General features: G+C 49.6%; 1 protein-coding gene across 5 annotated transcripts; it reads left to right on the plus strand.

Annotated features, from left to right (window-relative positions):
• The first annotated feature begins 293 nt into the window (after positions 1–293).
• On the plus strand, positions 294–25,668 carry ZNF304 (zinc finger protein 304). Of its 5 annotated transcripts, none has more exons than XR_006816226.1 (4): positions 294–720; positions 20,135–20,261; positions 21,924–24,236; positions 25,632–25,668. XR_006816226.1 is itself a non-coding variant. In XM_045987924.1 (3 exons), the coding sequence occupies exons 1-3, from the start codon at positions 706–708 to the stop codon at positions 23,744–23,746; spliced, it is 1,965 nt and encodes a 654-aa protein (XP_045843880.1). In that variant the 5' UTR covers positions 294–705; the 3' UTR covers positions 23,747–25,611. The 5 variants fall into 5 exon arrangements, 2 of the variants coding, with proteins under 2 accessions (XP_045843880.1, XP_045843881.1); XR_006816228.1 differs by lacking the exons at positions 20,135–20,261; positions 21,924–24,236; positions 25,632–25,668 and adding exons at positions 1,492–1,618; positions 2,659–2,780; positions 3,396–6,271; XR_006816227.1 differs by lacking the exons at positions 20,135–20,261; positions 21,924–24,236; positions 25,632–25,668 and adding exons at positions 1,492–1,618; positions 2,659–6,271.

Raw genomic sequence — 25,668 nt, forward strand, 5'->3', positions numbered from 1 at the left:
TCTCCCGAGCACCGGGGCGGGCTGGCCACAGACATCCGCCGCTCCCGCGCCGCCTGGTTTCGGGGGGGACCTTCGCCCCTCGCCCGCGGGAGTGCGGACGCTTCTCTGCACCGGGAACCTGGGCTCAGTTCCCCCGCTGGCCTCGTAGTAGTCCCGAGGACTGCACCCGCGCCTGTGCCTTAGTGCCCAGGAGCAGGGTCTGCACGCTTCCGCCCCGAGCACCCGGCCGCAGACCGCCCGCGGACGCTTCCTGCGCGAGGGGCGGGACTTCCGGTCGCGCCGCCCGGCGCATCCCTGACTGAGCGGCGCCTGGTTGCGCCACGACCGCGTGGACTGGAGCGCGCGCCGGGGCACTCCCGGCCGCGCCGGGCTGGGGAGTGACGTGACGGGGACCGCCTCCGCGCCGTGGGCCAGCCGTGACGCCCGGCGTCCGCCCCCTCTCCCCGAGACAGTGGCCGGGCTGTGGGACGGGCGCCGCTGGCGCCACTCCTCCTCCGAGGTCCCCGCGCTCGGTCGCCCAGGCCCCGGGAGGCGGCGGCCCGGCCCCTGGGAGCCTCTCACAGCATCTTAGAGCGCGGTTCGGGCCGCCACACGGGCTTTGGCCGACCCCGCCCAAGCTGAGCCCTCGGGACCCACCTGGTCTCCCGCCTCTCGGGCCCTGCTCAGCCCACCCAGACTCCTGGCTTGGCAGTGGCGGCAGCACGGATGAATCCGGCGCAGGTGAGCGGAGCGTCGTCCCGGCCCGCCCCCGACGCGCCCCTCCGTGTCTCTCCCTCTCGGGCACCGCTCCTCCTCCTGGCCGGTGGGCGGCGGGGCTCGATTTAATCTCGCATTTTCTCGGCCGTGGAGGCCCTGGAGGAGGTCGCTTCTGGCGCAGGTGAGATAACGTGGGGATATTCCCGTTGCCGGCGGCCGGTGCAGTAACACGGGGAAGGAGGACCGAGGCACGGGCGCTGCCATGGGCCAGTACTGGGAGCAAGACTGAGCTGGGAGAGAGCAGGCTCTGCAGTGGTTCCGACGGGAACAGAGGGCCGGGAAGGGCAGCCCCGCACGCTGGGCCTTTCTTCTGAAAGTCTGGAGCTGAGGACGAAGGTGGTTTGACACAGATTTCCCTCAGCAGCTTCCCCTGGCCAGAGTGGAGGCTCGGGAGGAGGCGAACTGACAGCATTAAGGCCATAGTGCCGAGAGCTTCGGGGAGAAGGCTAAGCCGAGTGAGGCTGTGTCTGGGAGGCATGGTGTGGAGGACGGCCAGAGAGTTGGTGCCCTTCCCGGCAGACTCACAGCTTACAGGGTATCCGTCTGCCCACCTGCCTGGCTCTGGGCCGCTGCAGTGATCGGAGAGACAGGAGGGGAGAGCAGGCACTGGTGGCGCCGAAGCCTGCTATCTCGTCCGAGGTGGGAGGCCAAGAGGAGAGGCACCAGGGGTGGTTGTGTGGGTGGATCGACTGGGGGCCCTGCTGCCTGTGGCCTCAGCTGTCCCCCTCGTGACAGGGCTGTGTGACCTTTGAGGATGTGTTCGTGTACTTCTCCCGGGAGGAGTGGGAGCTCCTTGAGGAAGCCCAGAGACTCCTGTATCGCGATGTGATGCTGGAGAACTTCGCACTTGTGTCCTCGCTGGGTAAGGCCCTGCTTTAGTTACTTTAAGGTCTTATTTTAAGGCCCTGCTTTAGTTAGTTGCTACATGACAAATTATCCCAAAGCTTAGTGGAGTGAAGACAAACACCGTCTCACGGTCTCTGTGGGTCAAGAATCAGGCATATCTTATTTGGGTACCTTTAGCTCAAGGTCTTTCATAACCTTGAGTCTAGCTGTTCAAGTTTGCTCCTCATCTGAAGGCTCAGCTGGAGGTCAATCTCTTTTCAAGGTCACGCACCTGAGCAGGAGGCTATTGGACTAACTAGTCGTTTGTTTGCTGGCTTTTGGCCAGAGCCTTCCCTCAGGCTCTTGCCATGTTGTCTTCTCCATAAGCAGATCACAGCAAGGCAGCTGATTTCCACGAGCACGAGCAAGAGACAGCACCCAACGTAGAGGCTGGTGTTTTCTAATCTGTTCTCAGAAGTGACATCCTGTCATTTTTGCCATATGCTTTTCATTAAAAAGGAGTTTTCAGTTTAGCCCACATTCAAGAACATGGACAGCAGGGGATAGTATGATTCCCAGTTTCCTGGGCTGAGTTTTGTTCTTCCCTTTCTTCCCAAAAGGGCAGCTCTCAGTCTTACAGTACGGTCATGGCACGACTGACCCTTCCCCTTGGCTCCCTGGGGTAGGTGGTGTGGGTCTGAGGACCGGGCAGTGGGCACTCGCTCCTCTTCTGCTGCAGCCCCAACCTCTCCTGTCCCAAAGGTGTCAAACGAAGAGTTTGGGGGTCAGGAGTCTTGCAATCTGCCCAGCGGATCCCAGATGGCCTGGTCACACCTCGACTGGGTGTCCAAACACCTCCTCTCTGCCTGCATTCTTACCCCTTCTTCTAATTGACTTTTCCTGGGGCCTGATTGTGCCAGGAATTGCAGGCACTGACATGGTCATTCCCTGTGAAGAACAGTGAGCTGTTCCTACAAGACTCTTTTCCAAGATTCTTTTTTAAATATTTAATCCTCTTTTTGGAGTACGTTGTGCTGGGGTGCTGCCAGCCACTCAGCGGCTCTTTTTTCCCTTCAGGACTTGCCGTTTCCAGGTCCCACGTAGTTACCCAGATGGAGCCGGAGGGGAGCCCAGGGTGCCTGAGGAGGTAAACACAGCTCCAGCTACAGCAAAGAAGACTTGGAGGAGGCCTGGGCCTGGTGAGTGGAAGCCAAGGGAATGGTCGCATCGGAGCTGGCTTCACGTTATACCAGCAGCCCGTGCTGTGTCTCCTGGTGTTCGGACACTGGTACCTGTGGCTGACCTCCTTCCTTTTCCTTTCCCATCTGCATGCTCTGCCACTGTCATTTGTACTCTGATCTCAAGTCCCTGTTAGTCCCTCCCCTCCGCCCCCCATCTTCTCTTGGTACTCTGCAGCATTGGGTTTCATTTAACATGTCCTGGGTTGTGCTCACATCCTTCAATTTTCCTTGAAAATGAAGTATTCCATTCCAGCCAGGTTTTCCTGGCCCTGGACAGACCCTTTTGCACAGCTCTCACCTACCACAAGGCCTTGGTGGGAGATCATTGGCCAGAGGAGTGATTTGGAGACCCTGCCCTTCGTACTGCACTCCATCCTTGGACCATCTTCCTGTGAGGTCTCTGTCATTCCCTGACCTGTAGAGGCCTGCAACCCTTCCTTCCTGATCCTGACGCTAGCTCCCACATTCTGCCATCCCATGGACTCGTTCCTGGTTGTATCAGACACACATGTGTCATGGCCTGCCACTTGCCACCTGTTAAACATGCACTTCCCCGCCTTTATCTTCCTTCAGGATGATGGTGTGGTGTGAGGGATGAGGCTACACCTTTTGAGCGGGGTGTTTCTGTGAATGTCACAGATGGGAACTCCCAAGGCAGGTCCTTCCACCCAAAAGGCTCATCCCTGTGACATGTGTGACCCAGTCTCGAAAGACATCTTTGCACCCGGCTGAGTCACAGGGAACACCATCTGAGCAGTACCCAAACACCGCCATGTGCATCATTGTGGGAGAGACTCCTGGGGTAGTATAAACCTTGACCAAATGCAGAGGCCGCAGAGTGGAGAGAATTTCTTCAGAAAGGAAAGGAGCCTGGCCTGATTTGTGAAGATCTACAGATCCCAGGTGTTGGAGAAGGCCTTTACTTTCAGGGAGGGTTGGAAGAACTTTGTGGTCAGCTCTGGACTTACCAGCTGCAGGCCCCTCACAGTGGGGAGAAACCACACAGGGGCCCTGAGTGTGGGGAGGCCTTTAGGTTCAGATTTCCTTTAGGTAAGAGATCATAACCTGAGACCATAAAGCTTTCCACTTGTTGGGAGGCAGCCTCACTCCTGGGTTGGTTGACTCAGAGCATCTCAAGGGACTCTTGGATGTGGTGAACCTGGGAACAACAGGGGCCATTGGAGATGCAGGAAAGGCTCCTGAGCCTGGGACACTTTCCCACAAGGAGAGTCCTCCCAGGAAGGTGAGCTCTGAGCACATGGGTGTGGGAATAGCTAATCTATCTTCAACACTTTCGTGGGAGTGAGTCTCGGGGAGGGGAGTGCTTTCTGTGAACCACTCACCCCACAGAAAGCTTCCGTGGTCTACGGGCAGAACTCGTACAAGTGGAAGTTTAACAAATATTGGCGTGGTTGTTCAACATCAGCAGATCATGCTCAAGGGAAGCCTGTGACCACGGTGAATGTGAGAAAGCCTTTCTTGAGAGGGCAGGCCTAGGTCAGCATGGGAGGATTTGCACTGAGCGAAGCCAGGGGAGTACTTCCAAGTGTGGGAAGGCTTCCAGCTGCAGGTCAGACCACCTCCAGCACAGCGGACTCACACTGGGAGAGGACTTGTGAATGCAAGGAATGTGGGAAAGTGTGGGATGGCTCTGCTTTTGTCCAAAACAACTTCCCCCACCCGAGAGAGAATCTCTTCAAGTACAGAATATGTGGGCTAAGACTTTTGTGTCGGCTGTTTTCTCACTCATCGTGTAAGGGTTTCCCCAGGAGAGAAGGCTTGAGGGCAGTGAGGTGGGAAGGCCTTCCTTCACCATTTTTATTCCTGGCATTAAGAGCATCCCCGCTGCGGGAGAATACTTTGAGTATAAAGATCAGTGAGCCTTTTGTGACCACTCTTCCCTAGCTCAGCACGAGGAGTCACAGTGGGGAAAACCTCATGGGTACAGCAACTGTGGACCCACTCTCCACCTTTGTTCATTCCTCACCTGTCCCCCGAAGTATTCCTACTGGGGAGAAACCCTGTGAGTGGAAGAGATGTGGGAAGGCCTTTTGCAGGTGGACTTAGCTCAGTCAACACCTGAGAACTCATACTGGGGACAATGTAACTCCTGAGGAAAATGTTCGCCGGAGGAAACATCTCACTCGGCATCTGAGAAATTATACCAAAGAGAAACCCTGTAAGTGTCATCGTTGTGAGAAAATCTTCCGAAGCAGATCATCGCTTACTGTCTTCGAAAGGGTCCTGTTGGAAGTTGACTCTGCTCGGACCTTACTCTCCAAACGAGAAAGGAGAAAACTAGTGGAAAAGGAGAGGAAACTCGTGGTTATGGTACAGTTAACAAAACCTTCAGCTAGCACTCAGTCTTAGTATGCGCTGAGAAGCAGTCATGGAACATTATTTTTAAAAAGAGAAAAGGCGTAAGAGAGGAGGAAGACAGAAGAAGGACTACTTCCTTGGTTTCTTTCCGGTGTCCCCGGCAAACCCATGACAGTTTGTTTTCAGTTGTTTCTGTTTGGGGTGGCAGGTGGGCGCGAGGGGGCCTCCTCCCTTCACCCGGCCTACGCACAGCTGCTGCCATTCTGTGTCAGGAGAGCTGGGCACTTGACAGCCTCTGCTGGTATTTACCCAAATCCGTCTTGGTTAAAAAAAACACTGACTCAGCCAGTCAGGGTTTTAAGTCTTTGTGATGAATGTGAAGCCGATTAATGAAGCACCAAAATTTAAAAGAAGTTAAAACACTAAAAATATTGTCACCTAAAGTCATTTCATATCTAAGGAGCTAAGTTCATAGATACGAATGGGTACATTTTCTGCACCATTTTAAGACCATTTAAGGCTTCAGTTATTCATTCACTAATTTATTCTTCATTGAGATATGATTGACATATAACCCTGTGCGAGTGTAAGGTGTATAGCGGCGAGCTGATGAATTTACACTGCGGTATGATTGCCATTGTAGCATTAGCACCTGTACCCTCATGGTATCCAGTGTTCCTTGTGGTAGGAACAGTTAAGATCTAGTCTCTTGTCCAGTTCAGTGTTTGTAATACAGTTTTGTTCCTTGTCTTTCCCATGCTGCGTATTAGATCTTCAGGATTTATTTATCTACCAGTTGCAAGTAGATAACCTTAAACAGCATCCCCCCACCCAAGCCTTTGGTAACCATCATTCCACTCTCTAATTTGAGTCTGGTTTTTTGTTTTTCTTCTAAGATTCCACATATAAAAATATATAGTATTTGTCTTTCTGTGTTTAACTTACCTCACTTAGCATAATTTGCTTAAGGACCATCTGTATTGTTGCAAATGACAGCATTTCCTTTTTCCTCGTGACTGAATAAATAGTCCATTGTGTATATACCGCGTCTTCTACTTTGATGGACACTTCCGTTGTTACCACATCGTGTCTCTTGTGTATGATGCTACAATAAACCTGGAGTGCAGATACCTCTGAGATCCTGTTTTCATTTCCTTCGGCCATCTATATACCCAGAAGCGGGATTATTGGACCATATGGTGGTTCTGTTTTTAATTTTTTTAATTTTTTAAAAGATTTTATTTATTTATTTGACATAGAGTGAGAGAGATCACAAGTAGGCAGAGAGGCAGGCAGAGAGAGAGGGGGAAGCAGGGTCCCTGCTGAGCAGAGAGCCCGACGTGGGGCACGATCCCAGGACCTGAGATTATGACCTGAGCCAAAGGCAGAGGCTTAACCCACTGAGCCACCCAGTCCCCTGTTTTTAATTTTTTTTTAAGAATATTTATTTATTTGAGGGGCGCCTGGGTGGCTCAGTGGGTTAAAGCCTCTGCCTTCGGCTCAGGTCATGGTCTCAGGGTCCTGGGATCGAGCCCCACATCGGGCTCTCTGCTCAGCAGGGAGCCTGCTTCCTCCTCTCTCTCTGCCTGCCTCTCTGCCTACTTGTGATCTCTGTCTGTCAAATAAATAAATAAAATCTTTAAAAAAAAAAGAATATTTATTTATTTGAGAGAGAGAGAGAGAGCAAGCACAAGCAGGGGGAGCAGCAGGGAGAGGGAGAAGCAGGCTCCCCACTGAGCAGGGATCCTGGCTGGGGGCTCGATCCAGGACCCTGGAATCATGACCTGAGCTGGAGGCAGATGCTTATCTCACTGAGCCACCCAGGCACCCTTTTCTTTATTTAAATTTTTTTTTTTTTTTTTTTTTTTTTGGTGGGCAGCTAAGCAAGGTTTATTGAACAGTAGCGAAGTTATAGTATAAATCTCCCAAGGAGGGAGGGGACCCAAGGGGGTTGCCCCTATTTTTAAGTTTTTGAAGAACCTCCATACTGTTCTCCAAAATGACTGGACCAGTTAACAGTCCCACCAACCGTGCACAAATGTTCCTTTTTCTCCACATCTTTGGTGACATTTCTCTTGTCTTCTTGATACTAGCTATTCTGACAACTGCGAGGTGATCGCTCACTGTGGTTTTGGTTTGCATTGCCCTGATGGTTAGTGATACCGAGCACCTCTTCGTGTACCTGTTGGCCATTTGGATGTCTTTAAGATGTCTGGGTAGTTTGTCTGCCCCTGGTTTAACCAGATTGTTGTTGTTGTGGTTGTTGTTGTTGACGTGTATGAGTTCCTTATAAAATTTGGAATATTAACCCCTTATCTGGTAACATGGTTTGCAAATATTCTCTCCTATTCCATAGGTTGTCTTTCATTTTTCTTAATTATTTCTTTTGCAATGCAGAAGCTTTTAAGTTTGATGTAGTCCCACTTCTTGATTTTTTCTTTTGTTTGTACCTTTGATGTTCTGTCCAAAAAGCCATTGTCTTAGAGGTTCCCTTGTTTTCTTCTAGGAGTTTTATAGCATCAGGTCTGTGTTTAAGTCCTCGATCTGTTTTGAGTTAATGTTTGTGAGTGCTGTAAGGTAGTGATCCCGTTTCGTTTCTCTGCATGGGTTATGCAGTTTTCCAACACCATTCACTGGAGAGACTTTCCCCCATTTGATGTCCTTGGCTCTCATCAAATACTGGGTGACTGTGTATGTGAGCTTTTAATTCTGTCTCTTTATTCTGTTCCATTGGTCTGTGTCTATTTTTAGCCAGTACTATACTGTTTTGGTTACTGTAACTTTGTAGAATAGTCGAAATCAAGAAATGTGATGCTCCCTGTTCTTTATCCTGGTTGTTTTGCCTGTTAGGGGCCTTGCAGTTATGTTTCTTCTATTCCTGTGAAAAGTGCCATTGGCATTTTGATAAGGATTGTGTTGAATCTGCGGACAGCTGTGCATGGCATGGGTATTCTGACAGTATTACTTTCAACCTGTGAACACAGCGTATCCTTCCATTTGTTTGTGTCTTACTTCTTCCACCAGAATTTTACATTTTTCATTATACAGATCTTTCACTTCCTTGGTTAAAATCATTCCTAGGTATTTTGCTGTTTCTGATGTTATTTTGAATGAGATAGTTTTTTCTTTCCCCAGATGTTTCATTGTTAGTGTTTGGAAATGCAGCTGATTTGTGTGTATAGGTTTCATATCCTGCGACTTTACTGAATTCACTGAGGAGATCCAACAGTTTTTACTTAAGTCTTTGGATTTTCAGTTTATAAGAATATATAAGTAAATATATATAAGTAAAATATATATTGAATTATATATATAATTATATATATTCTCTATATATAGAATATATAATATATTATATATAAATATATAATATATGATAATAATATATAATATATTATATATTTTATATATAATATATTATATATTATATATAATTTTTATATACTATATTATATATAATTTATATATATTTATATATAAGTAAAAAATATATAATTATTATATATATTAAATTTAAAATATATAGTAAATAAAAATATATAAGTAAAACAGCAGTTTTAGTTCTTTCTTTTCAATTTGGGTACCTTTTAATTTATCTTGACTAGTTGCTCCAGCTAGGACACCAGTGCTACGTTGAGTAAGAGTGGTGAGAGAAGTCTTTGATTAAAAAAGCAAGCCTTTTCTTTGTGTCATTTTAGACATCCATTCTGCTCACTTTTCCTTGATGCAGATCTGCATTTTCTCTGAAACAGGATGGTGATAGCTGTGCAGTCTTCCCAGGTGAGTCTTAAACTTTTACTCAGACTGGATTTTTCACTTTCTTAAATCCCTTGAGGGTCTTCTCCAAGTCTACCTCAGTAGTTTTCTGGGGGTCAAATTAGGGCTAAAACAAACAGTAAAACACACATTCTACTTAAATTCATGATAAACTGAAAAAACAAACACGGATAAGGAATCTCGTTGTTTAATCTTACGAGAATGTGCCCAGCGTTATTATAAAGAAAGGTGACCAGAATTCACCAGATGAAGCGGAATTGGTGCAGGTGCAGGTACTTTCACAGTCGCCAGTGGACGGACTTCCTTTGTGCTCTCATCAGGTGGGGCATTTGGGAATATCTCCTTCCTTTGGGACTGTCTTTGAGGACAAACGCTGAACTATATGAGGTGATCATTGTTCCCTCATGATAAAAACATCTGCAATTTTATGGATGCCTGGGTGACTCAGTGGGTTGAGCTTCTGCCTTCCGTTCAGGTCATGATCTTGGGGTCATGGGATTGAGTCCTGCATCGGGCTCTCTGCTCGGCGGGGAGCCTGCTTCTCACTCTCTGTCTGCCTCTCTGCCTACTTGTGATCTCTGTCAAATAAATAAATAAAATCATTAATAAAAAAAATCTGCAGTTTTAATATAAATAGAATTACTCTCACTTTGAGCGCTGCTCAACACAGGGTCAGGGAGCGCGGGCGTGGTGTCGCCGCCCGCTGCCGGCTGACCCTCTCTGTGGCCTCTACTGCACTTCCTCGTTCCTGCCGTTTGCGACGAGTCTGACTCTGTGGTCACAGCACTTCCAGTTATTGAACGACCCCGTGTATTGCTTCCTGCCATGTGGGAGAGAGAGCTGCCCCTCAAGGGCCCGTTCCTCCTCCACCCGCCGCACAGACCCGAGGCTGTGGCGGTGCGGACCGCAGAGCGCCCGGGTCTGCGAGGGCTGGAGACGCGCTGCGCGGAGAACGCGTCCCTCCCCACCGGGACTCCTGGAGCCCTGGCCTCGAGCTCGCACGGGATTACATTAAACGGGTGGAAAAAGGGACACTTGCTTTGACACCGTGTGTCTGGAACCCCGGGAGTGGGAGGAAAGGGTGGAACCTCGGCCCTGAGGATAGGGAGGGGGGCGGGGAGGCCTAGCAGTCGAGAGCTTGGAGGAGTCGGGATTCCCGCGGGTCTGCCCTGCGCCGTCCGGGGCCGCAGGACTCGTCCTGTCCCTCGCCCCTGGAGTCCCCTGTTCTTGCATAAAATGGGAAGCTGGACGTTGAACTGAAACGCACAAAGCAGAGCTGCCCCTGGAAGCGCGCGACGCCCGGGCGGGGCTGGCATTGGGAGCGTCTGCCAAGTGTCAGGGTTCCAGGGCGGCGAGCGGGGCCTGCGGTGGGAACCAGGGCCCAGCCCCTGTGGCTAAGCTGGGCACTGCGGAGCAGGGCGGGGCGGGATGAGGACCTGGCGTCTGCGCTCACTGGTTTTGAGGTTTCCACCGGCCGTCTGGCAGGACGTATTGGTGAACAGCTGGGCGAGCAAGGCTAGAATCCGGAGCCTGTTCCCGTCTATGGGTACTCCGCGCCAGTGCCCTCTGGCCTGGAAGTGCACTGCAGGGGATATCGCCCTCCCGGAGATGGGCAACACTCAGGGTGTTAGGGTGTCTTCCAGGCTCCGAGCTTGTGCTCAGTGACTCGTAGGAGGGTTTAAGAAAGTAGAGATTTGGAGGGCAGCTGGGTGGCTCAGTCGATTGGGCGCCTGCCTTAGGTTCTGCTCATGGTCTCAGGGTCCTGGGATTGAGTCCCGTCAGGCTCCCCACTCAGCAGGGAGTCTGCCTCTCCCTCTGCCTGCTGCTCCCTGCTGCGGCTCTCTCTCTGTCTTTGGCTAAAGAAAAGAGAGGGAGGAAGGAGGGGAGGGAAGAAGGAAGAGATTTGGGCGGAACTGGACACTACCGGGAGGCAGGGTTGATCCTATGATGGGATATCCTGAAATGTTTATTCTACAAAGCAAGGATGGAAGTGTCACTCCAGCAGCAGCTGGGAGATGACGTAGCTGTCACTTAGGTCACCAAGGAGAGGGTTGATACCTGGTCATTTCCATTGTTCGCACAGAATTCTTGGTTTTGTCGGTGCTCTGACGTGATGATGGGATGGTTTTGTCTTTGTCTCTGTCTGTCATGGTCACTGAGTGGCCTTGACTGAGGTTGGTGTTCTGTGAACTTGTTTATGTCCGACAGGAGAATCCCAGAGTTTAACCAAGTGCCAGGCCAGCTACTAATGCCACAACCTGGCCTCCAGGACCCCCCTGAGCTCTCCTTTCCCTTTCCAATCATGGCAAATTCCCACCCATCTTACAGACAGAAATTAGCCCCGCATAGAGAGCTCTAGGAAGAGGGAGCACCACACACAAAACTGCGCATGTGAGGACCCTGTGCATTGGAGAAAGTGGAAGTTTAGGGTGGAGAGAGCTGTGTCCAGGGCCTGGGGACCAGCCCACCCGAGAGGCTGGTCAGGGAGGCCTCCTGGAGGAGGCGACTTCTGAGTTGGGACAAGCCAAGGGCCCAGAGATGCCAGTGGGGACATTGTTCCAGAGTGCCCCGTTGCTGGTGAAGCCCTAGTGGCACCCAGAGAGTCCCCTTAGAGGTGACTGTGCTGTGGCAGAGCAAGGGACCTAGGTCCCGTTTGAGCAGCCAGTAAGGAGCACCCAGAGGGAGATGCAGGCAGAGCACACTCAGACCTACCATGGAGCACACATAGTCTGGGAACAGACCCTACAACACCATCACAGAGAACTACCACAAATGTGTTGGCAGACATGCACACCCAGAGACACACACACAAGACACAAAGTCCTATGCAGATGCACACATGGATACCTACCAGGACACAGACCTGGGAGTTGGGCACCGGTGTATTTCTATTAACTGAAGATGCATGCACCCACAAGACAGACAAAGACATAGAAGGACACCCGCGTACAAGTCCCATATGCGTCACGAACAGTGCTTCCAGAACACTGATCCCTGTGGGTAGCAGGCAGATGGACCCATTGGCACAAATGCATACCTGCAGATACGCAGGTTCATGCTGGGACACGCACATGCAGAAGGACTATGCAAACATCCACAGAAAGGAAGTCCCGGACACGAGAACACAAGGACAACAGAGACAGATATGTAGCCAAGGGTAGACTAATGGATACAGTCGCAGGGACAGACACATGTGTACAAACGGTTGTATATGGATAGATAGAGCCATCCAGAGAGGGGCGCACACCCAAGAGCTCATGCACTCCCACAGACACACACTCACAATGAAATCCCCTAATGCGGATGAGCAAATCTGTATCCACAAGAGTGTGCAGGTAGATGTGTAACATCTGCTCCAGAGAAGAAAAGTGCATGGGATTATAGAAGTTCATCATACACTTCACCCACACAAAGGATGTGCAGTGCACAACTTACAGATGGTAACACAAACAGTGGTCTTTGCTGTCAGCTTCACATAGCCCGCTGATTCTCGAAGAATGCTCTCGTTCATTTTGGCTTAAACTCTGATGTGTCAAGATTTGTATAAAATTTCAACATATTTGTGTACTGCAACCAAGCAAATCCAGTTCTGTGTGTATGCCCAATAGAAATGAGGGCATTTTTCCTTCAAAATATACACAGTTGATCCTTGAACAACCCGCATTTGAACTGCATGGGTCCATTAAATGTGGATTTTTTAAAATACGGTACTATGAATATATTTTCTCTTCTTTATAGTTTTCTCTTTTTTTAATATTTTATTTTATTTGAGAGAGAGCACAAGCAGGGAGCAGAGGGGCAGAGGCAAAGGGAGAAGCAGACTCCCCACTGAGCAGGGTGCTCCACGCAGGGCTCTGTCCCAGGACCCCAAGATCATGCCCTGAGCCAAAGGCTGACAACTAACTGAGCCACCCAGGCACCTCCCTCATGATTTTCTTTGTAGCATTTTCTTTTCTCTAGCTTACTTTATTGTAAGGATACAGGAGGTCACCAAATATATTAATCAACTGTTTATTTTCTCATTTTTCTCAGTAGTAGACTATTACTAGTTAAGTTTGGAAGAGTCAGAGGTTATACATGGATTTTTTTTTTTTTATACATGGATTTTTAACTTTAGGTCAGCACACCAAGCCCTCGTGTTGTTCGAGGGTCAACTGTAGGGTTATCGGTTTATAAGCAACTTTATTGATGATAACCAAGACCCTGACACCACGCACATAACTCTTGATAGGGACATGCCTGAACAAATTACATGCCACAAACCAGAGGAAAACACAGCAACGAAAACTACTGTTCACACTACAGTGTGGGTGAATCTCGTAGAAAAAGACAGTGAGTAAAAAGTAAAATGTAAAAAGTAAAAAGTAAAAAGACAGTGGCACTAATATCCATCAGAGATAAAGTAGTATGTGCCATGTAGAAAGGTCAAAAAACAGATGAACCTAATATGTGGTGAGAAAGGACAGTCATGGTCATCTTTATGCGGGGCTGCCGAGAACGCCCTGTGGCTTTGTGTGGGTGCGGTTTATACATGTGTTGACAGGCAAATACTTGTCAAGCCACACACTTAAGGTGTGTCCATTTTATCTTCTCAAAATTACACATGTAGAAAAAAGATAGATAAATACCAGTGCACAGCCCACAGCATAAAAAAGAGAATAAGCAAGACTGGAATTTCGTTATGAACCTCACAGATTACACATCCCGTTCTACACCTCAGAGGAATCCTTTGTCCAGGAAGTTTGCTTTACTAATTCTTTTTAATTCATAGTTGGACACCTTGCATATGTATCACTAATTATAAATACATTTTATGCTTGATTTTGAAATCTGTATGAATGGAATCAGTGTGCTTTTCTTTGCTGTGGATTTTTTTAAAAGATTTTATTTATTTATTTGACAGACAGAGATCACAAGTAGGCAGAGAGGCAGGCAGAGAGAGGGGGGGAAGCAGGCTCCCTGCCAAGCAGAGAGCCTGATGCAGGACTTGATTCCAGGACCCTGAGATCATGACCTGAGCCAAAGGCAGAGGCTTAACCCACTGAGCCACCCAGGCACCCCTGCTGTGGATTTTTTAAAAGCATTTGTGAGATGACTGTATCACTTGTTATTTATCATCCTTTAAAATATATGTGTTTTAAACTATTAATGTACCTACAGAATTTTATTAAACACATCTCTAAAGAATATATAGGGATGTCAGGGTGGGCGCCTGCAGGCTCAGTCATTAAGCATCTGCCTTCAGCTCAGGCCATAATCCCAGGACCTGGGATCAAGACCCGTATCAGGCTCCCTGCCCAGTGCAGGGGGGGGGGGTCTGTTTCTCCTTCCTCTGGTCCTCCTCCCCACCTGTGTTCCCTCTCTCAAATAAATAAAGAAAACCTCTTTTTAAAAAAAATATTTTATTTATTTGACAGAGAGAGAGGGAACACAAGCAGGGAGAGCGGGAGAAGGAGAAGCTGGCTTCCCGCTGAGCAGGGAACCCAATGTGGGGCTCAATCCCAGGAACCTGGAATCATGACCTGAGCCGAAGGCAGATGCTTAATGACTGAGTCACCCAGGCGCCACAAATAAAGAAAAATTTTTTTTAAAGATTTTATTTATTCATTTGACACAGAGAGAGAGAGAGAGAGAGAGAGCGATCACAAGTAGGCAGAGAGGCAGGCAGAGAGGGAGGAGGAAGCAGGCTCCCCGCCGAGCAGAGAGCCCGATGTGGGGACTCGATCCCAGGACACTGAGATCATGACCTGAGCTGAAGGCAGAGGCCTTAACCCGCTGAGCCACCCAGGCATCCCAAATAAAGAAAATCTTAAAAAGAATATACAGGGATATAATTATTAAGCAATAAAATAATTTCTAAGATGGCTGATATAAAAATGCTTGATATATTCATGGCCTGTTATCTTTTTCCTTGTTATTCTGAAACTGTTGCTCTGTGTAATTTGAGTCAGTATTACAAATTACATACATATTTTATCTTGTTGGTGATGCTTTCTCCCTTGAAATTATTTTTCTCTGATGTAATTACATGGTTCACATGTGCTCATGTGTTATTTTTTAATGATAACAGGTGAGCTTTTCAAGACCTGTTTCAAATATCTCTGTAGTGTTATATTTTATTTTTCAAAAGATTTTATTTACTTATTTGACAGAGAGAGATCGCAAGTAGGCTGAGAGACAGGCAGAAAGGGTGGAGGAAGCAGGCTCGCCCCCAAGCAGAGAGCCCAATGCGGGACTCGATCCCAGGACCCGAAGATCATGACCGGAGCGCAAGGCAGAGGCCCAACCCACTGAGCCACCCAGGCACCCTGTAATGTTATATTTTAGATGTGTCTCTTGTATCCATGCTATTATTGGATACTTTTTAGAAAAGATTTTATTTATGGGGCGCATGGGTGTCTCAGTGGGCTAAAGCCTCTGCCTTCACCTCAGGTCATGATCCCAGGGTCCTGGGATCAAGCCCCATATATGAATAAATAAAAATATTTATAAAATAAAATAAAATATTTTATTCATTTATTTGACCCAGAAGGAAAGAGAGGGAGCACAATCAGGGGAAGCAGCAGGTAGAGGGAGAGGGAAAAGTAAATTCCCCACAGGGCAGGGAGCCCAACATGGGGGCCGATCCCAGAATCCTGGTTCATGACCTGAGCCGAAGGCAGAGCTTAACCAACTGAGCCACCCAGAAATCCCCAAAAAACTGACTCTTGATCAGCGATGCTTTCGGTGAAAGATCTTGATCAAAAGGGGGAAATGTGAAAATTGATAAAAAGAAAACCTCAGTAAAAATGGAGTTGAGAGGCCAGAAGGGGAAGCTCTCACTCAGTACCACTGGAAGTCAAGAATTGCCATCCACAGAGGCCAAGGGAAGAGTCATTAATTACAGGACCCAACAGGAAGAGATGTACATTGCATCTCCTATAAGAAATCGACCACCCCCGCAGCTCTACCAAAGAGAAACCATCATCACTCTGAATTCTTGCTTTTTTCCAATGGACTTCTGTTCAAAACAATCCTTCCCAACTTGCTCCTTCTCCATGAAACGTTCTTTTCCTTTGTTGAACCAGTCTGTGGTTTTTGTCATAGCTTACGTGTCCTGAATTGCAGTTCTCTGCCATTCTAGAATAAACTGATCTCTTTAGCGAAACAACTGATTTGTTTTTAAGTCAATGATATGAAACCATGTTAATTCCATACCCATTTAAGGCCAAGAGAAATTAGTCTTGATAGTCCTATGTTTTGCATTATATGGCCTATAAGAATGTGTTGAATAGGCCTACCTGTGCTTTATGAAACCTTCTTGTATATAGTGTCCTTTTTTTTTCAGGTTTTTATTTTACAGAGAGATAGAGGGAGAGTACAAGTAGGCAGAGCAGCAGGCAGAGGGAAAGGGAGGAGCAGGCCCTCCACTGAGCGGGGAACCTGACACGTGGCTCGATCCCAGGACCCCAGGATCATGACCTGAGTTGAAGGCAGTCGCTCCACTAATTGAGCCACCCAGGAGCCTTTTTAAAAATTACATGCACCTAAAGGTATACACATATGTTTTATGCAAAAATTCTAACCATCACCTATGATGCTACTATAATGCTATAACCCTGCTAAGAGGGGTCCCTGACATCCTCCTACAGCAGTATATGTGAGAACTTTGTGATGACGATGAATAGTAACAATAACAGCTTGTACATATTTAGCCCTAGGCCCTATGTTAAGCACTTATCTCATTTCCCACGATGTAGGTTGTACTATTTTCCCATTTTAGTTATTAAATTGTGTGTGTGGGGGGATGGGCATGACTTTTTTTTTTTTTTTTTTTTTTTTAAGATTTTATTTATTTGACACAGAGAAAGAGCACAAGCAGGCGGAGCAGCAGGCAGAGGGAGAAGCAGTCTCTCCACGGAGCAGAGAGCCCAAAGCGGGGCTGGATTCCAGAACCCTGGGATCATGATGTGAGCGGAAGACGGATGCTTAGCTTAACCAACTAAGCCAACCAGGTGCCCGGTCATGACTTGTTTCAAGACAGTTCCCGTTCTCAAGCTTAAGCCAGGGCCCCGCCCCCAGGGTCTACTTGTTGGAAGGTGTAGTTTGGATCAGAGAACTCTGATTTTCATTGAGTTCACAGGTGATGATGATACTGCCTGTCGGGGACTTACATTTGGGGGTCAACGAATTAGGGAACATTTAATGATCCTACACAAAGGCCCCACAAGCGAGGCATTTTCACTATTCAACTTAAACCTCAGTCCCCAAAGCTCAGAGAGGTGAAGCGGGTCCCCCAGGATTAAAGACTTGATCGCGTGCAGGAGATCTGAGTAGGTGGCTTCGTCCCAGGTGACCACCGAAATATGGGTGCGTCCCCTTTAAGAGGAGCTCGGGCACTACCGGACAGTATTTCTCCCTTATCTTTCGCCTCCTTCTCCTCCCCGCGGCTCTGCAGCTGCCGGGAAAAACCCGGAAGAGAGCCACTACTTCTGTGGCTGCAGGGCACCAACTACATTACCCAGAAATCTATGCTCGCCGCATCGACGCCGCGCCGGTGACGGCCGGGAAAAGAGGCATTGCCCGCCGCGCGGCGCGGCTAAGGAGGGACTTCCGGTGCCGCCATCGTGACGTCTTTTGCTTGTGCCGGCATTATCCGTCCGGGCGGTAGAGGCTCCGGGACCCGGGCCGGTCCGCTTCCCACGCGACTCTTCGGAACCGAGCAGGGAAGGACGATAATACCCGCCTTTGTTGCCCTCCATGAGCTCCGTCGTGGGACCGGCTGCCTTGCGCGGAGGCGTCCCCTGGGGCTGCGCCCTTCCCGAGGCCTTCGCGTCCGCGCTCTGTCCCCGTACGCCCCCGGCCGCGGCGCCCTAAGCCTGGGCGCGCCTTCACTCGGGGGCGACGGGCTCGGAGGGCGTCCCGAGGTCTCCCCAACTAGTGGCGCTCCGGGGTTCTGGCTGAGCCTGCAGGGCCTGCTCGGTTTGCCCGCTTCTCACGACCTGGTTCTGTTCGCGGGATCCGTTGGCGGCCCTGGCGCTGATGGACGGGGCTCAGGTGAGCAGAGGGTTCCTCAGGCCCTCACCGACTCGGATGTAGGGGGTGGCGTGTTCAAGGACCTTTCTCGCTTTGCCCTCAGCGCTCCCTGCTGTCGAGCGTGAAGGCGGCGAAGGGCGGTCACTCCTGGCAGGTATGTGGCGGGGTCCCTGGTGCCCGCGTGGATGGGATGAGCTGTGCAAGGGTTTCCACGGTGCAGGAGCCAGCTGGCACAAATACTTGGGGGTGGGGATGAATTCGGAGTGTCCCAGGAACCGGAGGCCCCTGTGACATCTGGTGAGGACACAGTGGGTGGTCAGGAGTCGGACCTGGAATTGCCGCTGGAGGAGCTCGGCTTATGTTCTGATGGTAGTGGGAGCCATGGAACAAAGGCGGAGTTGGTCTGTCTTAGGTGTTAACAGACCCGGTCTGGCTGCAGAGTGGAAAGTGGGGGGACATTGGTCTGGGCAGGAAGACCAGAGGGGAGCTTATCTCAGTAGCCGGGGTGAGTGTTGATTGTGGGTGGACCAGAGTGGGGCAGTGGAGCTTAGGGAGGTGTAGGAGTTTGGTATCTACTTTCCAAGTAGGGCCCACTAGGTGTTCTGATGAGACATAGCGATACTCAAGGACTCTTTTTTTTTTTTTTTTTTTAAAGATTTTATTTATTTATTTGACAGACAGAGATCACAAGTAGGCAGAGAGAGAGGAGGAAGCAGGCTCCCTGCAGCGCAGAGAGCCCGATGCGGGGCTCGATCCCGGGACTCCGGGATCATGACCCGAGCCGAAGGCAGAGGCCCCAACCCACTGAGCCACCCAGGTGCCCCAAGGACTCTTTACTTTTACCTCTGTCTGCATTGGCGTCTGGGCACCTGAAAGGGGGGGGGTGGTCATTTCTAGCCCAGCGATCTGAATCCAGGCTGAGTGCTATGTAGAAAGGTTCCTACTTCTGGCATCCAATCGGATGAGGACTGAGGTGCATATTGGGCCCAGAACAGCATTGTGCAAATGCTGGGAGGTAAGATTGAGTTGGGTGTCCTCAAGAAACCACAGATCTTAGTTGTCTCTTGGGAGTAGGGTCAGGAGGCAGGCAGGCATGGCAGGCTGAGGAGCTGGGCCTCGTTCTGAGGGTGCTGAAAGGCATGGGAGATTTGGAGCCGTAGAGAGAGGTGACCTGACTCAGGTTTTAATGGACTTCCTTCGGCTGCTCTGTGGCTGAGAACAGAGCAGCGGGTATGAGGGGGCACCTACCGCAGTAGTCTGTGAGTGTTGATGGTCACTGGCCCAGAAAGGTGGCTGAGGAGGGGAGACACGTTGGTGGATTTTGTGTCTGTTTTATAAGCCGGGTAACTAGATTTTCTGGTGAGAAGGGTAAATGAGAGAAAGGGATGAGTTGTGGGTGACCTTGGGGGGTTTGTCTGGATTTGTTTTGTTTTGTTTTGTTTTCTTTACTGGTTGAGTGATGGCAATGTCATCACCTGAGATAGGGAAGCTGGGAGCAGGAGTAATTGTCCGGAGTTCTGCTGGGAGGTAGGTTTTTCTGTTTAGTTTGAGAAGTCCCAGAGATTCCTTGGTTGACACATCAGGCTGGGTGCAGGTTTTTCGTACTGGCAGAGGTACTGGTTGCAGAAGTTGCAAAGGTGGTGGCCAGTATGTGGAAGGGGGTGGGGCTGTGGGTTACATTTAGGAGGGAGTCTCTCCCAGTCATGGCAGCAGTGCAGTTAGTAACAAGAAAGTTGAAACTTGGGACCAAGGACTGGGTCTCTTGCTTAGGCACTGGGTGACAGTGGCTCCCCCCAGGGATGTGTCCTGTAGGTGCGACTGTTGGCCAAAAGGCTGGTGGTGGTGATGGCAGTTCCAGCTGGGAAGAAGGGGTGGTTCAAAGAATGGTGTACGTGATGGGAGAAGTGTGAAGTGATGACCTTAAGGCTGTGTCTGGGAGGCATGGTGTGGAGGACGGCCAGAGAGTTGGTGCCCTTCCCGGCAGACTCACAGCTTACAGGGTATCCGTCTGCCCACCTGCCTGGCTCTGGGCCGCAGCAGTGATCGGAGAGACAGGAGGGGAGAGCAGGCACTGGTGGCTCCGAAGCCTGCTATCTCGTCCGAGGTGGGAGGCCAAGAGGAGAGGCACCAGGGGTGGTTGTGTGGGTGGATCGACTGGGGGCCCTGCTGCCTGTGGCCTCAGCTGTCCCGCCTTGTGACAGGGCTGTGTGACCTTCGAGGATGTGTTCGTGTACTTCTCCCGGGAGGAGTGGGAGCTCCTTGAGGAAGCCCAGAGACTCCTGTATCGCGATGTGATGCTGGAGAACTTCGCACTTGTGGCCTCACTGGGTAAGTCCCTGCTTTGTCTATTGGTATATGGCAAATTACCCCAAAATTTAGTGGCTTAAAATGGTAAACATTCATTGTTTGAGTATCAGGAACCTGGTGACAAATCACCCGGGCACTTTTTGCTTAGACTCATGCTGTTTCAGTCAAGCTCTCGGCCCGGGCTCTGTTCTTATCTGAAGGCCAGTCAGGAAGAATCCACTTACAAATCCACTCATGGTTGTTTGCAAGATAGAGTTTCTTGTGGTTTGTTGCACTGTGGGAATTAGTTTCTCTCTGGCTTGGCCAGTGGCCTCAGTTCCTTGTCATGTTGACCTTTCTGTAGTGTAGCTCCTAACAGAGAGGCCGCTTTCCCTCTGAGCTAGTGAGTCAGAGCGAATGCCCAGGATGGAATCCGGCCTTTTTCTAACCTGACTTTGAAGGTGACATCCCATTGTCCTTAGAAATGGGTCAGGCAGTCCAGCCTACAGGCAGAGAAAGAGGCTTACACAAGGGCAGCAGAGCAGGAGGTGGACATTCTCGGGGCCATCTTAGAGGCTGCCTTCCACAGGCCCTCTTGTTCCGTCCAGTGTCCCCGGGTTTGGTTATCCCTGTTCCCTAGAGCCAGCTCAGTGACTCTTCTCCCTCCTTTCTTTGGTTCCCAGAGTAGGGAGGGCTGCGTGTGCCAGGGCTGTGCGTGCTAGTACCTGTCCAGATCTGTGGTGCCTCGGTGTCCCAGCTGCTGGCCCTTGTCATGTAGTCGACATTCCTGGGGCTGAGCATGCCAGGAGTTACAGAAGCTGGCAAGGTCATTGCTCATGAATGTCTCGGGCTGTTCTGCTTCGAGGTTCTTCCTTCGAGGTTCTGTTCTTTAACACTGAATTTTCTTCTCTCTGTGGGGGGTCATCCTGGGCCATTCATCTGCCCTGTGTTTTCTTGACAACTTTACGTCCCTTGTAGTGGCCCAGTTGGAGAGGGAGCTGGAGGAGTGGTACGTTAGTGCTGGGTTCAGATCTGGCCCAGCAGAATGGGAGCTGGAGGAGTGGTACGTTAGTGCTGGGTTCAGATCATACGTTCAGCCTACTTTATATTCACCAATGGTTTTGTTTTTTTTTTTTTTTTTGCCAAGGCCTATAGCGATACCCCATTTCTGCCTTTCCTTCCCCATTCTTGGCACTTTGTCCACTTGTAATTCTCTTCTGTGTTCCATCTCTTGACTCTTTCTTCCCTTCTCTGGTTTCTGTGTCTCATTCATTCTTCTCTGCTCTGCAGTGCCGGCTACTTCAGTGTGCAAGGAGTTGTGCAGCGATCCTTACCTAGTCCTTAAGAACCAGCTGCTTATTTACAGTCAGATTTTCCTGGGCCTGGACATGTCCTTCTGCACAGAGCTCAGCTGGCACTGGCAGTCCAGGCCCTCCTCCCTGGAGGAGTGAGTTGGACTCCCCTCCTCTGAGTGCTGTGTGCTGTACCACGTACCGCTGTTGTCTCTACCCACCCTTTCTCCTTACTGTGACCTTCAGAGGCCTGGGACTTCCAGTGGGCCTTTCCTCACCCTGATCCTGGCTCCCTGGTCCCACCAGCAAGCCAGTGTTCTCGTTCTTCGGCGTTTCACACAAACACAAGTGAGGGGGCTGCTGCTGCCGACCAAAGTCAGTGTGTACCTCACCAGCATCTTCTTGCTTTCAGGTTGTTGGCGTGAAACAGATAATGAGGAGACTCTTTCTGAGCAGAGCATTTCTGTGGGAGTGTCGCAGCTCGGGACTCCTGAGTCGAGTGCATTTATCCAGAAAGCCCACCCATGTGAGGTGTGTGACCCACTCTTAAAAGACATCTTGCACTTGGCCGAACACCAGGGATCACAGCCCTTGCAAAGACTGTACACACGTGGCCCATGTGGGAGAGGATATTTGTTCAGTGCAGACTTTCACCAGCACCACAAGCGATACAGTGAAGAGGATCTCTTCAAAGCAGATGCTGGTGGGGCCGCGTACGGGAAGAACTGTGCAGCCCACATGTTATGGAGACCCCTTACTTACAAGGAGGAAGAGATGGGCTTGCTGGACAGCTCTGGTCTCTTCCATTGCCAGACCACTGGCAGTGGGATGATTCCACACAACAGGACCAAGCTCATGGCTACTTTCCCACACAGCGCCAGTCTTGGCCCACACCCGGGAGACCAGGATGGACTGGTGCTTTTCAGTTGCACTGACAGTGCGAAGGGCTTCCTGAATACCTTTACTCTCCGTGACAACCAGCTAAGTCGTACTGAAGTAAGACCTTGTAGATGCCCACCATGTGGGAATCTGTCCAAGGAGAAATCAGCACTTATTAATTACAGGAAAGTTCACAGTGGAGAAACATCACATGTGTGTAAAGAGTGTGGGAAGGGTTTCATTCACTCATCTCACTTAAAAATGCACCAGAAATTTCACGCTGGAAAAAGACATTACACATGCAGTGAGTGCGGGAAAGCCTTCAGCCGGAAAGACACACTTGTTCAGCACCAGAGAGTTCACACTGGAGAAAGGTCTTACGACTGCAGTGAGTGTGGAAAGGCCTACAGCAGAAGTTCCCACCTTGTTCAACACCAGAGAATTCACACTGGCGAAAGGCCTTATAAGTGCAGTGAGTGTGGAAAAGCCTTCAGCCGCAAAGACACACTCGTGCAGCACCAGAGATTTCACACAGGAGAGAGACCTTACGAGTGCAGCGAATGTGGGAAATTCTTTAGCCAGAGCTCCCACCTTATTGAGCACTGGCGGATTCACACTGGGGCAAGGCCTTACGAGTGCATTGAATGTGGAAAGTTCTTTAGCCATAACTCGAGCCTCATTAAACATCGGAGAGTGCACACAGGAGCAAGGTCTTACGTGTGCAGCAAATGTGGGAAAGCTTTCAGCTGCAAAGACACTCTTGTTCAGCACCAGATAATTCACACTGGCGCAAGGCCTTATGAGTGCAGCGAGTGTGGGAAAGCCTTCAGCCGTAAAGACACTCTTGTGCAACACCAGAAAATCCACACTGGAGAAAGGCCTTATGAGTGTGGTGAATGTGGGAAATTTTTTAGCCATAGCTCCAACCTTATTGTACACCAGAGAATTCACACTGGAGCGAAGCCTTATGAGTGCAGTGAATGCGGAAAATGCTTTAGCCACAATTCCAGCCTCATTCTACACCAGAGAGTTCACACTGGCGCAAGGCCTTACGTGTGCAGTGAGTGTGGGAAAGCCTACATTAGTAGCTCCCACCTTGTTCAGCACAAGAAGGTTCACACTGGAGCAAGACCTTATGAATGCAGTGAATGTGGGAAATTCTTTAGCCGGAACTCTAGCCTCATTCTACATCAGCGGGTTCACACTGGGGAAAAGCCGTATGTGTGCAGTGAATGTGGGAAAGCCTACAGTAGAAGTTCCCATCTTGTTCGGCACCAGAAAGTTCACACTGGAGAAAAGTCTCGTGAGTGCAGCAGTTTTGGTGGTCCTCTAACTACATCTCTTAAACTTGTTTAGTTCCAGAAAGCTCACACTAGAGAAAGGCCTTACGAATGTAGAAAATGTTCCATTTCCTTGTTCGACCTGATAGGATTCACACCAGAGAAAATATCTGCAAGTACCCTTTGTGAGGGAACCAGCAGCGAGCACGTGAGCCTCGTCCGTTCGTACAGGTATCATGGGGACAGTCCTAGTCAGTACCGCATAGATGGGACGCTTTCATGAGATGCTTTGCACTTTCCGAACCATCCAGGGCTCTTGACAGAGTTCTGTCACCACCAGTGCCTGTGGCGGAAGCCATCTAATTGCTCTCACCTGTCCAATGTCCCACAGTGTGTTGTCAGTCACTCCTGTTCTCTGGAGGGAATCATGAGTGTTCTGAGCCCAGTGAGGCCCTGACTTCCTCCCTCATAACTGGATTCTAAGTGGACATGATCCTGCTCTGGCCAGAAGGATCTGAACTGGAGTCTGCTGGGATTTCCAGACAAGATTTCTCTTCATGAACAAGGTTGACTGTAAATATAACCACCACGAACTCACTTGTCTTCTTCTAAGTCACCCAACTTTAGAACTGCTTGCCCCATGCTGGTCTGATCCGTGCAGTGACACAGGCCTGCTGTGGCAGTCTTTACCATTGTGTGTGTGGTGGGGTCTGTTCGCTCTGTGTAGTGGATTAAGAAAAAGTTGGGTTCTTCCACCATGAAGGGAAGAGCGTCTCTTGTCTGCACCAACTTCATGTGCCTCAGAAGGGTTAGCAGGATGGCAGAGAACAGATCTCAGTCTAGCTAGCCTAATTTGCATTGTGCCCAAGGCTTGCTAGAAAAAAGCAAAGCACTTTGTGTGCCTCAGCGTATGGTCTGGAAGGCAAGATTTCTTGGGAGCCCAGAGTTCATTTCTGAGGAGGGCATAGTTGGTGTGAAGATCTCCAGTGCTTCTGGAAACGTGAATTGGGTCTCTTGTTCCTAGGGAATGTCCCATATTCCCCAGCACTTCTGTGGGATTCTGTCTCCTAGATCTGCATAGGAGCCAGTCCCTGACATCCAGGGTTCCCTAGGCAAATGTCACTGGAAGGCCCACCGGGCAAGGCGGGGCTCGTAATTGGTACAAAAACACTGAGACAGTGGAGTGGGCCTGAATGTGGCCAATGAGAGGCTATGTGTCTCTTCTAGCAGAGGCATCTGCAAATGTCCCTATGATTTTTGTGGGATGAGAATGTAGAAATTCTCTGGACCCTTAGACATACGTATCTCCTGTGGCCAAGGCCACTCTCAGTGTCTAAAGGTTTGTGGATTCCTGTATCTGCCTGGGCTGTTGGTGTTGTGGCCATCACTACACAGGCAGGAACCTCAGCATGGACAAAAGAGAGATCCAAGGATAGGGCTTCTCTGACCCAGCTAGCATTCCTAGTGACTGGAGTGGATGTGGATTGCATTGCTCTCTGGTTTTTGCTGACATTCAGGCAGGGTTCATCCTCTGAAATTGGGAGAGGGATATGGGAGAACCAAGACAGTCGGCAGGTGGGACTTTCTAAGAGGAATGGTAAATAGGGACTTGATGGGGAACACTTGGTTCTCAAAAACTTTATTGCAGTGTGATTGACATGAAATGAACTGCACACATGAAAGTGTGAAATGTGTCATGTTTCAGCATGTGTATATGCCTGTGAAACCATAACCACAGTGAACATAATGAATGTATTTGACACAACCAGAAGTTTCCTTGTGTCCCTTCATAATCCTTTTATCTCAGTCTTTCTAATACCCTTTCCCACAATTCATGAACAACAAGCATTTTCTAGAATTTTGTGTGGACAGAATCATTTGGTATATACATTGGGGGCGGTGGGGGCCGTAGCCCTTCGCACTGTTTTGAGATTACTGTGTCTCATCGCCTGTCTCCATAGGTCATTCACTTGTGCTGTGGAGGGTTTCACCGTCGTA

The sequence above is a fragment of the Meles meles genome, chromosome 19 (assembly GCF_922984935.1).
Source record: "Meles meles chromosome 19, mMelMel3.1 paternal haplotype, whole genome shotgun sequence".
Classification (NCBI taxonomy): Eukaryota; Metazoa; Chordata; class Mammalia; order Carnivora; family Mustelidae; genus Meles; species Meles meles.

Coding starts and splice junctions, on each gene's coding strand:
- ZNF304 (XM_045987924.1), top strand. Junction 20,262..21,923: donor CGCACTTGTGGCCTCACTGG/GTAAGTCCCTGC, acceptor TCTTGCTTTCAG/GTTGTTGGCGTGAAACAGAT.